This window comes from Corvus kubaryi, unplaced genomic scaffold (genome assembly GCF_017639235.1).
Source record: "Corvus kubaryi isolate FWS band 111438036 unplaced genomic scaffold, C.kubaryi_AGA036_p1.0 37284, whole genome shotgun sequence".
Taxonomy (NCBI): domain Eukaryota; kingdom Metazoa; phylum Chordata; class Aves; order Passeriformes; family Corvidae; genus Corvus; species Corvus kubaryi.
Window position 1 is genome coordinate 3,978,557 of NW_024581088.1, and position 16,128 is coordinate 3,994,684.

Genomic DNA, 16,128 nt, shown 5'->3' on the forward strand with positions numbered 1-16,128 from the left:
CACCAGCCCTCAATGCCCTTGGCATCTGGCCTGGCTGGAGCTGGAGATGCTGGATGAGGCCAAGCCTGGCACTGGGGACCAGTCAATGCCAGCTGATGCAGAAGAGTGTTTGGGAAATCTGGCCCTAGGTCTTTGCAATCTCAGACACAAACATAGGGGCTTTAGAGCCTCGTTTGCTGTTTCTGCTTCCATTTTCCCCTCCCACAGGCAGAGCTAGATGGGCTCATTTTCCTTATCTCTACCTGGTTTTAGAGTCACAGAATCACAGAATGGTTTGGGTTGGAAGGGGCCTTAAAGATCATCTCATTCAAACCCCCTCCCACGGTCAGGGACACCTTCCATTAGACCAGATTGCTCAAGGTCTCGTCCAACCTGGCCTTGAACACCTCCAGTTCTACTCTCTGTGTCCCTGTGCTGTTCCACTTGGTCCTTTGTTTTCATGCTGCTCAGGTCAAGCCTAGTTCAGCACTTTCTGTGCCCTGGGCAAACCCACCCTCAGTGCCCAGGACCTGCTGCAGATGAACTCAAGCTGCCACTGCTCCTCCAGCAGCATCCACACCTCGTCAGTCCTGGCAGAGCACCCCCAGTGCCTCCCACCTGCTCTGCTTGGAAGTGGCCAAGAGATACGAAAGTTATTCAGAGGAGATGACTGTGAATGCATTGACAGCACCATTCCAGTTGCTGTCTGTGGGAACCCAAGATAAAACCATCCCCAAGGTCCCAGCTACGTGTGGGTATCGGTGCAGAGGGTCATGGGACAGCCCCAGGCTGCACCCTACACAGCAGGCTGATAAAAACCTCTTTCTCTTAATAGTATTTTTATTTTTTATTTGGGTGTTACAATAATGCATTTATTATCACAGCAAACAGACATCCCAGCCTGGCCTCAGGACAGCCCAGTGCCTGCACCATAGCTGGAAGCATCACAGCCCCATGATCCCAGCATCTCTAGCCAGCGACCACCCTGTCTGGGCAGGTCAATTAACAACTGAACAGCCCGAGCAGGGCACTGTCCCTCGATAACCACGTGGCAGAGGCAGGGAGGTGTGTTGGCAGCCACCTGGCACCACCATGCCACCACCATGGCACCATTGCAGGGCCACACAGGTGAGCAATGCCTGGCAAACCTACTAAATTCCTTGTGATGAAGTAATGTAAAGAGTCCCAGGGATGGCATGGGTGTGGGAGAGATGTGAGCCCACAAGTGTTTAGGCTGTGGTTTTTTCACCCATGCTGGGTGCTGCCCAGGAGAAGACTCAGGTTCTGTTGGTGCTCCAGGCTGGGGTCTGCTGCTCTCCACATCACTCCAGACAGGGTCCAGCCCCACTTACCAGCTGCAACATGGCTCCAAGACATTATAAAATGGCAGATGCATATTATCCCCCAATGGAAAGTATTTTCGCTAAATCCATGCTATAACCATTTTATTGACTCCAAGTACCAGAGAGGAGGTTAGAAGTGACTCTTTTACAAGTCATTTTGCTGTTAAATTTAGCTGTCCTATTTTCATTATCCCCATGGCCTTGGCAAGGGTGAGCAGCCTTCCCTAAAAGGCCTCATTTCATACAGTAAGTTATTTGCTTCTCTCCTGACAGATATCTAAGCTTATAAGGTTTGTCTGCTCTGCTCAATAGCAGTATCAGCCTTCAATCTGTATGGTTAACATCAGCATTTTGTATCTGCTTTTGGCTCCCTGTCTGACAGCTTTCCATGTTGCTGAGGACTGGGGCATTGGGATCGCATCACGTCACTTGCAACATGGGATCGTCAGATTTGGATTATCAGGCTTCATGACATGCCCAAAAGATTTGGATAAATGGTTCAGTTGCTTTTCCCCCAGTTTTTCCTATTGCCCAGCAAAGATAATTGATTTGTTCCACTTATTTCACAGTTGTCATGTCTGTAGTATATTGAGTCGAAAGGTTAATGTGACAGTAAGCAATCAGCAAGTGAACTTGAGAGGTGGTGTTGCTAAAAGAAATATTCCTGAAAGGAAAGATTTATCCCAGCAGGTTAAGCTTTTCCATGTTTCCTCCTGCAGAGAGGGCCTTTATCCCAGGCTCAGTGGCTGCAGAGAGCCAGTGTCTCCTTTGAGGCCAAGGGAGGCAGCAGATGAACTGGGGCTCATGGAGCCTGTCCCTGCCTGGAGTGCTGAAGCAGCTGGGTGCTGGGATTTCCAGGGAAAACGTCCTCTCTTTCCCCCAGAAACACAGCCCCAGTGCCCCCCCCTCAGCCCCAGTGCTCCCCAGCACAGAGCTCACCCCTGAGGGGCTGTGCCCGGAGCTGCCTGGTGGGATGCAGTGAGGGCACAGGGTCCCCCACCCACAGCCTCTGTGCTTTCCCCAGCAATGAGCCAACGCCCTTCAAAGCTCCCATTGCGGCTGTTGCCCCCAAATTTCAGTCTGGCACTTTCCAATCCAGTCCCTTTCTCAGTGATATTTGTACCCTGCTGAGCATCCCTCGCCGTGACCCCGGCTCGCACGGCCCCGCTCACGGCCGGGCCTTTCAGGAAATGCTGGGAATGCTTCGAAATGCGCCCAGCCCAGCCCAGTGCAAGTGCTGGGAACGAGCCAAGCCCCAGCTGTCTGGCCTCACCACGGGAGGGGGCCAAGCTGGGCGCCTTTCTGCTCCGTGGGTCAGCTCCGAATTGCTGAGCTGGGCTTTCTGTGCCCCTCTTCTCTTTCCCGACCCTTTTTCTGGGGCAGCTTTTGGGAGACAGAGTAGGACACGGACTCGAGACACACAGCCTGAGGTGGCTGCTGTGGCAGGAAAGATGATACCCCAATCCTAATTCCTAAAATCTCCCCCGGGACCCCCACCTTCCATCCCACTGCTGTCCCCAGGGATGCCTCGTGGTCCCGCTCATCCCGAGCCCTGCCTCTGTCCCCAGGGAAGGACCCTGCCGGCGAGGGAGCATCTCTCACGGGCAGATGGCTTCGTCCTGGTGGCATCTGGGCTTGGCAGCGGGGTGGCCCTGCACCCTCCCACACCCTGTCCCACCCCCAGACCATGTAGGGCACCCGCTGTTCCCAGCCCAGAGCTTATAGGAAGAGGAAGCCTCATCCCTGCGCAGAGGAGGAAACCCGACAGCCCAGATGTGCACAGAGCCACGCCGATAGCATTCTTATTTTCTTTTTTTTCCTCTGCAAGCAGAGGAGCTGCCGAAGCGGCGGCGGGCACGGCCCAACCCACGGCGCGGTGAAGAGCCGGGAGGCTGCGGGACAGCCCTGGCGCAGCCATGGGGCAGAAGTGCATGGACAAGGTGTCCTCCTTCCTCTTCGAGTATGACACCCCTCGGATGGTGCTGGTGAGGAACAAGAAGGTGGGACTGACCTTCCGGCTGATCCAGCTCATCGTCCTGGCGTACATCATCGGGTAAGGCTCCCCAGCACCTGCCTTTCGTAAAATTAATGCTTTGCCATGGGTTAAAAAGCAATGGAGAGAGAGAGGCTTCTATAACCCCTATATCCCAGGGCAGGGGGGTTACTGCTGATGGCTTCACATCCCTCTGGTTGTGGCTGCCCCCATGCAGCCCAGTGTCACACCATGGCTCTTTTAGATAGCAGTTAGTCCCCATATCCTCCCCAGAAGCTACTGTATGTGCAGGCTGGAGGCTCATCCCTGCCCAGCCCTGCTCTGCACACTGGGGCCCGATCTTCTCACTGAAGGGAACCCAAATCCTGCTCCAGCTGCTGGACGGTGGCCCAAGAATCTGTTGTTATTTTTATTTTCATTTGTATTAAATAAGAGGCATCTGAGGCCAGTGCAGTGATTTGTGAGACCCAAGCAGCTCAAGACAGGGCCATAAATCTCCCTGTTCACCGCTCTGATGCTGCGGCTGAGACGCAGCTTGGCTCCAAAATTCCTGGTCTGCTTTGCTTCTGGGAGGCAGCTCCAAAAGCAAACGCGGTGCAAGGGCAACTGCTTAAAAAAGGCAGCGAGTGGAGCAGGCGGAATCAGAACCCAGTGAGGATGTGTGTCCTCAGGTGCCCCGGGACTGCTGCTCCTGCCACAGTGACTCGGTCCCTGTCCCCTCAGTGTGAGATGATGCTATACAATGCAATGATTGGTAAGCCTTTGCTGTAGCCCCATGGCTGCTGTGGACTCAGCCCTACAGGGAGACCAGCACCCTTTCATGGGGAAGGGCCCCAGGGCAAGAGGTTTGAAGGGAAAGGGGGTATGTGGCCATGAATTGGAAAGTCTGGGAATTTTTGTGGTGCAGAGTGTCTCATGAAAAGACATGAAAAGGAAAGGCAGTGGCTCCCAGGGCTCAGTGCAAGCAAGTTGCTGTGGGGAGCAGAGGTGCCCATCCCTCCTTTTAGCACAGACTCCTTGGAAAGAGTGAAAATCTTCCCAGGGGATCATTGGTCCCACCCTGCTCATCAGTGCTTTGGCTCCCAAGGGTAATCCTCATGCAAAACTGCAGCTGAAGTTTCAAGGATGCTTTGTTGCAAAGAGTTTTTCACCTGTGTTACTGGGAGCAGCTTTGTTTTTCCTAAGGATTGAGCCTGTGAAGTCCCAGGGCTCCAGTCCCAAATGTGGCCAGGGCCAGCCACTCCTGTGGATGGGGAACTGGCACAGAAGGTTGTGCAGAGCAGCTAAGGAAACGTCGCTTAAGCAACTTGGCTAAACGGAGACAGGCAACCAGAAGGGAGCAGGAGAACCAGCCAAGGGGCAACAGTGGCAGAGTGGAGGAATCTGGTATGAAGGTTTTCCTGGCTTGTGGGGATCAGGCTCCTCTAGCAAGGGGCTACCTATGATTGCAGCTGCCCACAGCCCCCCCAGCCCCTGGCATCCCCTCACTGCTGACAGCACTGCCCCCAGCTCCCGTCCCACAGCACTACTCCCAGTTCCCTGCCCACAACACTGTCCCCCAGTTTGCTGCCATCATCAAGCCACAAGGCCTGAGATCTTCTGTCCTTTGAAAGCCAATTTGGTAGCCAAATGTGTATTTATTTACCGTTTTCCCAGCTTTTGTCCCTCCTTCATAGTAGGCATGGGATGCTCATGGAAATGTGTGCCAATGCATGACTGCTGGAAGGACATGGGTAGTGCCATCAGTGCACACAAGTGGGGCCAACTCCCCTGCGAGACCCCATGTCACCCCTGGGAAGCAGTACCTCTTTCCTCTGATAACTGATAAGGCGGTATCGCTGCTGTGCAGGCAATGCTGGGTGCCTTCTGGGTTCCACTTCCGGAAACCTTGCATGCAAGGAGCTGCGGGCTGAGCCACAGGATGAGGCTGGTAAGGGAAGAGAGCTTGGGGAGTGACACCAGGGGACTTTTACAACCTGGTCAGGACTCACTGCAGCATTTACAGCTTCATGGGGAAATGGTGTTTTGTTTGTCTTGACCTTGGCTTTGTGGCAGGGGAGGTGGGGTTGCCCAGCCCTGTGTGCCTGTAGTCAGCTCTGCCAGAAGGGGATAAGGTCAGCAGCAGAGTCTGTGCTGGAGGCTGATCTAGGAAAATGTTCTGCCCAGCTCACAACCTCCTGCAGCTCCAAGGGCATCAGGGAAGATGCCCACTGTAACCAGTGTAACCCATTACGGTGTTCTGCCTTGGAGGAGGATGTTGGAGCTGGGTGTCCCAGCTGGGGTGGCAGCAGTGCTGAATTTCTGTTCCCATCCCCAGGCACTGGAGCAGATGCTATCCCTGGCAGAGGTCCTCTTGCCCTCAGTCCTGGGATGCCAATGGGGCTGCAAGCTAAAAAGCTCCCTCCCTGAGAAGTCCCCACAAGGTCCAGCACCAAATGGAAAACCTCCAGGCAGCACCTGGGGTTCTCCATTTTTTTCTCTGCCCATCAGCCAGGTGTCAGAGGCGAGGTTAACACGCCAGGCTGGTGTCATGGGCTGTCCCACGGGTAGCCTGCTGCCTCTGTCACAGCCAGCGGGACTGATGCCCGTGGCAGTGGGGACAAAATCCAGATCGCTCCTTTTTTAGTGCCAAGAATGCTCCGCGCCGCCGGGAGCGCTACCCGAAATGGTTGCTTGCCCATGTTTATAGTCTCCCTGAGTCTGAGTTAATCCAGCGGCAGCTTGTTTATGCTGTAGGTTAAATAGTGTCAGGAGCCTGCCCTAATGACTGTGTGATGGGCTGAGAAAGGCAGAAAGAGCCCTGTTCCGGCCACAGCAGTGTCCCTAACCCTGCTCCTACAGCCCTCTTGCACACGGGGCCATGGCTCCAAATTCCCTTTGCTGGATGGGGAACAGTGGCTCTGGATGTGAGCCATGTCCAGACTCAGCCCTGTGTTGGCCTTGGAGGCATTGATTTTTGGAGAGTTCCTCTGCAGTGGATCAGGAGATTGAGAGTGTCTGGGTAGGTCACTGAGACCAGCAAGCTGCAAACCTACTGTAGGCTTTAACCCCAAATCACTGATGGCTACCGTGCTCCACCTGCCTTCACACACCCTCAGCCACAAAATGTGTCCTAGTCCCCAAAACACACCATCCTGGCATGAAAATTGGGTCCTGCAGCTACCACATGCCTCAGGCAAAGGGTAGGAAAGTTCAGCAACATGTCCCATGTCCAGCAGGAGGAAACTTGGAAAATTATTCCTCAGGTGAGACTTGGTAGAAAAAGCCCCAGTGAGCCCTGAGAATTGGGGCCCAGTGGAGGAGTGCTGGTGGCCATGCTCACCCTGCCACCTTTCCCTGTCCAGGTGGGTGTTCCTCTACGAGAAGGGCTACCAGTCACAGGACAGCATCGTAAGCTCGGTCTCGGTGAAGTTGAAAGGGCTGACGCTGACCAATGAGAGTGTCCTGGGTCCTCACATTTGGGATGTGGTGGATTATGTTTTCCCACCCCAGGTAAGGAGTCAGGGTGGGTGGGTTAGGAATTTGCTTTTGTCCCTGTGGCTGCTTTTCCCCATGTGCTGGGGTGCAGATGGGTCCTCAGCATAGGCTTTCCATGGGGCTAACCATGACAGGGTGTCCCTGTGGTGGAAAGGAGGTTGCTCCCGTCACAAACCTCTGCCCAGGTTCTCCCTGGGGAGCATTTGGTACTTGGGACCCACTATGGCTGAGGAGGCCCATTTGAGGCTGCCTCCAAAAGGATCAAGGATCCTCCGGTGCCTCCGGAGCAGTATCTCAGGCAGTGAGCAGGGTCCTCCACTGTCCCTGGGGCTGGTGGCACTGTAGGTCCCCATCCAGGGACAGGCTCCTCACAGAGGAGACCCTGTGCTGGCTGTGAGCTCGTTGGCTGTCTCTCCACAGGGGGACAACTCGTTCGTGGTGATGACCAACTTCATTGTCACTCCTGGACAGAAACAAGGAACCTGCCCAGAGGTAAACGCACTGGCTTCCTTCAGTGGGCTGAGCTTCTGTAATTCAGGGGGACTGTGGGGAAAGACTTTCCTGACATTGGGAGGTTTAGTAAAAGCCTGAGCCTGGCCCCATATTATTGTTCCTGACTCCTGTGTGCTATGTGAAGACTTTTATTCTGCTGAAAAACAGGCAGCATCCATTTAAATTTTCTTCCCTTTGAGATGATCAGGCAGAGCAGACTTGAGGCTTAAATGAAAACATCTGCCCGGAGTGAATAAATTGCCCCTTTTTTCCTGCTTTATCTGGACAGCCTTGGTTGGGAAGCAGTGTATGGACAAGGCTCTGAGCAGTGTATCCCTCTAGGAAAATTCTGCCTGGTGAGGCAGGAGGGACAGAGGGATTGAAGCTGCAGGGTGGGATGCTAAGAGGTGGCTGCTTTCTCCAAACAGCTGCCAGATGCCGGGCTGTGCACGCGGGACAGCGACTGCAGCAAAGGGAAGTACAGCCGTCAGGGACAAGGTACGGCACACGGCCCCGGGGCACCGGCCTTGGTGTTTCTGGTGAGACACACCCAGAAAAGCTGCCTGGCTGGGGTGTCCCCTGACTGGGGGACATGCTTTGGACAGGGGTTTAGGAAAAGCCTCTGACATGCTGGTTGAAGTTTCCACCTGGGCTGGTCCAGCTCTGCTCTTTTGAAAGATACCTGAGCTGCAAACAGCTCAGCCAACAAAAGATTAATCAGGACTAAGCCATTTCCCCCAAACTCTTGTCCTCTTATCAGCTCAGCATTTTCTTAGGTGTGTTTTAACAAGAAAAATCCCCAGCTCTTCCCCTGTACAGCATTGTAAGAGAAACCACTGCCCTGAGCTGAGAGGCCACAATTAATTTCCTGTTTTAGAAAGGTGCCAAAGCCTTGAGCATTTTGTGCCTTGAAGCAGAAGCCCCAGCCAGATCCCATCCATCCCAGCATGAGGCTGAGATTTCACAGGATCCAGGGGTGTAAGCAGCTGTCTCTCCCACAGGGCTCATGACTGGCAAGTGTGTACACTACAACAACACTGTGAAGACCTGTGAGATCTTTGGCTGGTGTCCTGTTGAAGTCGATTACCATGTTCCCAGGTAAGGAATGATGATGTTGCCCTCTTTCCCACCCCAGATGCACTTGGTGTGGGGCAGACCAAGCTGGGGCTCTATGGGATGTGGCTAGGACAGCCTGAGTCATGAAAGACCAGAAAGGGAAGGGATGAGACCACCATTTTTCTGTGGCTTGTCCCAGTTTGGGTGAATTTCTACCAAATGGGGCTTTCTCTAGAGCCTGGAGAGCCAAGTGATGGACACATGTCTACACTTGTGTTTTTCAGCCCTGCCCTACTGTCAGAAGCAGAGAAGTTCACCTTGTTCATCAAGAACAGTATCACCTTCCCTAAGTTCAAGGTGTCCAGGTAAGGAGAGGTTTGGGGGGTTGGCTCCTGGTCAGTTCCTCCAGCTGTGTCCCTCAGAGGAAACCATGGGTTTAGCTGGATGGATGTAACTGGATGCTTGGTATAGAGGATTGCATACCTCATCAGGGATCCCAGAATTACCCTAACCACTTCACTGAACCCCAGATTACCTCATAGGAACTGAGACATTTCCCTCCCAAGTCTGTCCCACTTCACCTGGTAGCTGTAGTTACTGGAAAGATTTCTGGAATTAACCTCTCCTGAGTTACCCTCACAAGTTGCACATGAAAATATAGTTTCTCTGATTCTTCATTTTTCTTCTCTGAAGACAACATAAAAATACTACATGGCCAGGATAAGCTTGGTGCCCCAGAGTCCCTCTTAACATCACAGATTCGATCTGTTTCAGCAAAGGGTGGGGTTGGCCCCTTCCTGGCAGCACTGGGGGAAGTGCTGCTGGCTGAAGGCATACTCATAAGAGGATTTGTGATGGCACCGATTATATATTTGATTTGAAACAAATTAACAGAAGCTATTTGTGCTGAAGACAGCGGATTCTTCTCTCTAAGCTGATCTTGTCCCCGTGCTGCAGCCAAGGTTAAACGTCCTGGCAGCTGGCATTCTTGGCAAAGTCTTGGGCTGACCTCACACTGCACCCCAAGAGGTGGCTGGGAGAGGGGATCCCCCCAGCAGCAAGCAGAGGTGCCCTGAGCAAGGGCAGGCTGAAGAGGACACAGAGAGGAAGCAGGTCCTGGCAGTGAGGGTGGCGGGGCTTGCTGCTGTGGCAGGGGCTGTGCCAGACCCCTCTGGGCTGTGGGGAAACTTCCTGCCTTTGATCACTGCTGACAACTAACTGCTGAGCATCAGTGACGGGATGAGGTTGAGCAAGGCACAGGTCTTACAAAACCATAGGCTTCACAGAGAGGATGTTTTTAGGCAAAAGAGCAGAGTGGGATGGAAGGCAAGAAGTTTTCCTTTCCTTTTAACCCTTGCTATAGGAGATAGCAAACTCCAGCTAAACGTAAAAGCTGTGGGATACACTCACTATCCATGAGGTGTCCCAGACAAGAATTGTTGGTGCTCCAAGCATTGCCTAGCAGAGCCCATGGACAAGCTGGCAGGTGAATGGGAGAGGGACATGGATTGGACAAGGGACTTCCAGAGGTTATTTCCCACCCAAATTATTGTATTATTGAGAATTTTTCTCACTCTCTTTTCATTCACAGGCGCAACTTAGTTGAGAGCATTACCAAGCAGTACCTGAAGAAATGCACCTATCACAAAGTCACCGATTCCTTATGTCCTGTGTTCGAACTGGGATACATAGTGAAGGAATCGGGTCAGAATTTTACCTTTCTGGCTGTTAAGGTACTTCAATTTCAAGTGATGTTCTTTGCTGTTGATGGGAGAGGGACACTGGCAGTGCAATCATCCCCAGCTGTTGAGATTATTTTCTGTTTTCTCAAGAATGCTTGAGAAAACAAAAGTGTCAGAATTATCTCATAGAGATTATGAATCTCCTTGGACATGGCCTAATATTTACATCTTTCTTGGAAACTCTTGAGAAGATTTGACCCACTGGCAGTAAATCCCAGGGTTCAGTTTGTTTTAATTTGAGCAATGAATAACTAGATCTGTGTGGCCAAATCCCATCTGATTGAGCTTGGAAGTCCCAGCTGGATGGTCAAATATTGGTCATTGCACAGTGCAAACTGCAGCCTTTCCCCAGGCTCCAAAATGCAGCTGTGTCCAACACTCCTCAGGCTGGTGTGTGGGATTATCTGCTCCCTCTGCACTGCAGAATCTTGTGATAGCTTTGCCAGGCACTGAATAAAATCAGAGGCTTGCATATATGAACATGTATTGCATAGATTGGATCAGATGGCCCAGAGAAGCTGTGGCCACCCCATTCCTGACCAGGTTGGACAGGACCTGGAGAAATCTGGCCAAGTGGAAGGTGTTTGGAACAGGATGGTCTTTATGGTCCCTTCCAACCCAAACCATTCTAAGATTCTATATGTTAAAGGTGTAAAAATACAAGCCTCTGGGGCACAGCTATTTACAATCTGGAGTGAGCTCAGGAGGGACTCCTGCGTTTCCTGAGCAATCTCTTGGGCAAAATCAGGTAAGGGAAGGCTGTCCCATGAGGACCAGAAGGGATCTGTGGTGAGCACTGTTTCTCAGGACCATGCCTTGGGCACAGGATTTGGATCAGGAACAAGAGGGCATGAATTTATTTGTGTATCCAGCACTCAGGGCAGAAACAAGAGCCTCTGCAAGGGGTTATGTACAGGCCACAAAGCCAAGGCTGCCCAGGAAGGCTGAGGCAGCAGTAGGGTCCTGAGCCAGGACACCTCATGGCATTGAGATGACATGTATGAGGAGGGAAAACATTTCTCTGTGTGGGCCAGGTCCAAGGAGGGCAAGCCCATGACTCCACTCTTGGCTGCAGGGCGGAGTGGTGGGCATCACCATAGACTGGAACTGTGACCTCGACTGGCCCCTGCGGTACTGCAAACCCATTTACCAGTTCCATGGCCTTTACAATGATGACAGTAACGTTTCACCAGGGTTCAACTTCAGGTAAGGAAACATCTGTTAATTCTCCAGGCATAATTCAGAAGTGACAGCTTTCAGGTTCCCACAGCACTCAAGGGATGGTGGAAGGTCAGAGACTTCTTCAAAATACTCACTACCCTTGCAGGGCCAGACAGCAGTACCAGTGCTCTTTAAAATGGCATGAGAAAAGTGGTAATACACCCCTTGGCTTCAAAATTACCCTATTTCCTTTCCATCTCCTCCCCCTTGCTGGCTCTCCTGCTTGGCTGAGCTTTTGGGAAGCCCCTTGAAAGACTAGAGATGGTGCAGGATCATCTCACATGTTCTCACAGTCTCTATCCTCTCCTCTGTGTGACGCTGTCACTAGTGCTGCATCAATATCTGCAGCGTGCAGGACTTGGGGACATCAGATCAAACAGCACGAGCAGGAGGTGAAACTCCAACCTGCAGGCAGGCAAACTGAGGCACAGAGAGGAGAGGTGCCAACAGCCCAGCTCCTTCAGGGGGTTTAAGGAGAAGGTCAGGAGCAGGTCTGTGATAGCACATTCCCAGATCTGTGTCCAAGATCCTGATGCTGTAGGGTTGCAGGGGCTGTTAGACACTCTGGCAGACCATTAACACTCACCATCCAATTGCACAGATATGCCAAATACTACAAAGAAGGTGGGATGGAAAAGAGGACACTCTACAAGGTGTTTGGGATCCGGCTCGACATTTTGGTGAATGGCAAGGTAAGGGTGGATCCCCTGGATCCCTGGGACAGCAGTGCCATGTCCTTGGGAAGGTACCAGCTCTGTAACACAGCACCAGGATCCTATGGGATCAGGAAAACTAGTATGAGTGCTTTCCTCGGGTGCTGGCCCGCTCACAGGAACCCTTGGGAAGTACTGGGGAAGGGAAGGGAAGGGAAGGGAAGAGAGGAGGAAACCGTGTTTTATATGTCACATCTTTCAGCTGCAGCTTGGTCAGTGGTTTTGTCAAAAAAACTTCATGATGGGAGTGGGGGGGACCTGTGGAAACTCAAAACCTTTTACTGATATTTCCAAAAGCTGAACATTTGCATTTTTCTGTTTTGTCTTTTTCTTCCCACTGGGAGGGAAGACTTTCCTCATTATGTTCCCACTGGGAATATTCAAAGTGTATACTTTTGTTTGGTTGCTTGGTTTTGGTTGGGTTTCTTATATTAAAAATACAGGAAGAAAAGTAACTTCAATTTATTTCAGCCTAAAAACAACCTATAATATTTTTCTGTTTGACTAGTTCTTTCCCAGCTCCTGTTTCCCTGTGTGCTGTGGTTGCTGTTTGGGTTGCTGCGAGGCACTTTTGCCGAGCCCCACCTACAGCTAGAGCACCCTTTTATTTTCCCCTGGTCTGACTGTAACTTATCACCTATTTTCTCTGACTTTATCCAGGCAGGCAAATTTGACATCATCCCAACCATGACCACAATTGGCTCTGGAATTGGTATTTTTGGAGTGGTAAGTTCAGATATTTCCAGCCTCTATATGGAGACTCTCAAATTATTCTTCTTGCCTGTGACATCCGTGGGAAGTGTCCTTGAGCTGCAATGAAATGCTGGCTACTGCTCAGGGAATCAGAGGATGGGCAAAGGGGGGAAATGAGGTGCTCTCCTGCCTTGCTAGCTCAGGAAAATAGATTCCTGCTGGTCCCTGGCTGATGTGAATTCTGCCCTGCTGATGAAGGGAAGGCTGGCTCTCTTGGCAGGTCTTGGTATCCTGATAGTTTCAAGTTAGAGCTGGCATTGAAGGGGGTCTGGAGGTGATGGGCAGTATTTCATGCAGGACAGGAACCCAACATCCTATTTGGTTATCGTCGTTAAAGACTGGGGCACGGCTCAAAGGGTGTTGTGTTCTGCACTTACCTAAAGTAGAAACACTTCATTTCTGTTGACTTAAATCACCCACTATTGAACACAGCACACTTCACTTCTGTCCTAAATGGACATTTGGAGACTTCAGCAACCGCCATGTTGTGGGATGAAGCAGAAGTGACCCTAAATTGTGGGGCAAACTGGGACAAACTGGAAGTACACAGTAGTCTAGGTGAGCTCAGAGGGCAACTCCAAGCCTAACTGCACTTTGATTTAAGGCCTCTGTCCTCTGTGACCTGCTCCTGCTGCATTTTCTCCATGGACGAGACTATTACAAGCAGAAGAAATTCAAATATGCAGAACAGGAGCCTGTAAGTAACAGCGAGTGCCTGCCCTGCGGAGGCTCTTGCGGGGGTGTGTGTGGATGTGTGCATGAGTAATGACGCTGTAACACAAACATCCACGCTGAGGGGCAACGAGGCGCCTTCCTGAGCCCTTGGGACTGTTGGAGACTGGGATCCATGAATCTCCTCTCCAAAATTACTGAGATCTTGTGTGACTCACTGCTAATAACTTTATTCTCTCCCTTTAACCCCAGATATTCTGGTATCTGGTAGCACTTGCATTGCTTTAAGGGAAGCAGCGGAAGATCAGTGCTTTAGCAAACTAGAAAATGTCTCTTTTTCTGCTCTTTGAGAACATCTCCATGACCATGGAATGTTTCATGGCCTTTAACAGGACACAAAAACAGTTCCTCTCAAATTCACCTGAAAATATGCTTATACACTGGGGGTTAGGAGTTGCTCCCCAATCACATTTTTCCCTGGCATTAGAAAGGAGCAGGTCTGTAAAAGAATCCTTGTTTTCTCTCATTTAACCCCCAGTCGAAGCTGCATAAGAAGGAAAAGGAGACAGACAACACACAGTGAGAGGTGAGTGGTGTTTCCCCAGCCCTGCTAGCATACATCTGGCAGGCATGAGGACTATAGGTCTTGGGGCTATCCCACGGCCCATGGGAAGGCAGGAGGATTTCAGGGAAGGCAGCAGGGCTCCAGGGAGGCTTGGAGGAGATCTGAGCTGTGGGCTGTAATGTCTAACGTGGGGTCAGCATTTCCCAGCATAAGCAATTGCATGGGGCAGCAATGGATACAGGATGTGGGGCTGACATCACATCTTCGATGGCAGCATCTCTTGAAGAAGGGCAGTCGGGGGCGAGACACCAGAAATCACTGTGCACCTCTCTCTCAGCAGAATCCACACTGACTGACAAACCTGCACCGCTTTTCCTCCTCCTCTTCTCATAAAACTCAGTCGCCATCCCCTGTCACTTCCCTGGGCTAGCCCCAGGCCAGCAGGAGCAGTGTCCAGCACCAGCCCATGGGAAGGTGGTGCCCTGCAGCCAGGGCAGGGGCTGGCCAACCCAGCACATGGCCTCTGGTGGGACATGCCACAATGCTGTGGATGGGTCAAACTAAGGGATCTCGGGGCCCTCTGCCAGCCCTGCTGCAGGGCACTGGGTTTGCTGGCATTGCAGGCCCTTCAGAAGGGCTCCCACTGCACCCTGCCTGGTGTGCCAGGGTCGTGCCAGGGCACTTGCACGTGAAGACCCTGGGGAGAGCACAGCTGCCATTTCTTCCCCAGAAGCACCCTTGGACAGATTCAAAAGGGAAGGGAAGGGAAGGAGTGCTGGCAGGAACCATACCCAGCCCCTCTGCCTTGGAAAAAAATGGTTATTTTGTAAGGATGTCTTTTATTAAAAAAGAATAAAGCTTTAGTTTTTCTACTACATCCCTTTGTGGTGCCTATGCTTGCCCCAGAGCACGGTGTTGGCAGTGGTTTCTGGAGGGCCTATGCATGCAAAGTAATCCCATCAGTGATGATTCCTTCAGAAACTGCCCTCCCGTGCAGGGCCCCTGGGCCTCCTGCCACGAGCCAGGACTGTTATCAGAGTCGTCACTTGGGTTTCCTCCTCTGACAGGCTGGCTGGCAGGGAGTGCTGGTGCACTGCTGGCCACGGCAATCTGCTGTCCTGTGCCAGCTCTGCCTCCACTGCCCACACCAGTCAGTGTTAGCTGGTCAGAACGGACTTTCTCAGCAGCAGCCTCACAAACCAGCTCTTTGCACCCAGGAACTAAATTTCCCCTCTCTGCTAGAAGATTTGGACTACTCATCATGTGCAGCTGGACATCACGGGCTGTGCTCAAACCCCACACCCCTGTGAGCAGACCCTGCCCTGTGCTGCTGGCCCTGTCTGTTCCATTCTCCAGGACACATCAACACTGACTTTCTGCGTAGTCCCTCTCTGAATGTCTTTTTTTTACCTCCCTAGGGAAAATTTTGCTTTGGTTTCTTCAAAAGTGGATCCCAGCTGCCATGGAAAAGTCAGTGGAGAAGCTGTAGGGCTGTAATGCTGCCAGAGCCTGCATGAGCACTGCTCCAGGCTCTAAGGGACACAAGAATGTGCCATAAACAGATGCAAATAATATTTGGTCATAAGCTCAACAAACATTCCAAGCCATACCTTCAAACCATAGGTTCTGCAGGGGTAGATAACTTGTTCTCAGCAGGATGCCTCAGCTTTCACAGGCAGGGAGGGTTTGTGTAAGGTTATCCACGGTTAACTCTTTCACCCTTTCCTGTGCTGCCATCCTGTGTCAGAGGTGCCAGGTGCTTATCCTAAGGATGCAGAGAGGGTTAGGGAAAGCTCCCTGGTCTCTGGAGGAGTTGGTGCCTGTTCAGCTGGGGTGGGGGATCCCCAGCCCCGGGGACTCTCCTGCAGCACCCAAGCACTGCACGGTCCCATGTGGTGCTGCGGTGCAGCTCCCCAGCAAGCTGCCACCAGCAGAGGGGACTGCAAGACCATTTCACGCAGACGTGCCTGGGGAAAATGCAGTTTCCAGAGACAGCGAAGCGAGAGTGTTCAGGTAACCTTTCGCACCCACTTACACCGGGTCAATCTCCGGTCAAAACGTAACAAACTCAAGGCTGCAGGTAAAGCTGCAGGGTGTTTCTGCATGCTTAATCTTTCAAGCT

The 16,128-nt window shown here is 51.9% G+C and overlaps 1 protein-coding gene across 3 annotated transcripts; it reads left to right on the forward strand.

Annotated features, from left to right (window-relative positions):
• Positions 1-3,049: 3,049 nt before the first annotated feature.
• On the forward strand, positions 3,050-14,883 carry P2RX1 (purinergic receptor P2X 1). 3 transcript variants are annotated; one of them, XM_042025956.1, is made up of 13 exons: positions 3,050-3,375; positions 6,660-6,807; positions 7,213-7,284; positions 7,713-7,782; positions 8,286-8,382; positions 8,625-8,705; positions 9,932-10,073; positions 11,158-11,288; positions 11,905-11,995; positions 12,677-12,742; positions 13,374-13,466; positions 13,980-14,027; positions 14,281-14,883. In XM_042025956.1, the coding sequence occupies exons 1-12, from the start codon at positions 3,239-3,241 to the stop codon at positions 14,022-14,024; spliced, it is 1,173 nt and encodes a 390-aa protein (XP_041881890.1). In that variant the 5' UTR covers positions 3,050-3,238; the 3' UTR covers positions 14,025-14,027; positions 14,281-14,883. The 3 variants fall into 3 exon arrangements, with proteins under 3 accessions (XP_041881890.1, XP_041881889.1, XP_041881888.1); XM_042025955.1 differs by having other exon boundaries at positions 14,344-14,883; XM_042025954.1 differs by having other exon boundaries at positions 14,347-14,883.
• The last annotated feature ends 1,245 nt before the right edge of the window (positions 14,884-16,128 follow it).

What these genes read in the sequence shown, in the direction of transcription:
- P2RX1 (XM_042025956.1), top strand. Translation starts at nt 3,239, where the DNA reads ATGGGGCAGAAGTGCATGGACAAGGTGTCCTCCTTCCTCTTCGAGTAT. An exon ending in GTCGATTACCATGTTCCCAG is followed by an intron (nt 8,383 to 8,624) that starts GTAAGGAATGAT and finishes TGTGTTTTTCAG; the next exon opens with CCCTGCCCTACTGTCAGAAG. An exon ending in TTACCTTTCTGGCTGTTAAG is followed by an intron (nt 10,074 to 11,157) that starts GTACTTCAATTT and finishes TCTTGGCTGCAG; the next exon opens with GGCGGAGTGGTGGGCATCAC.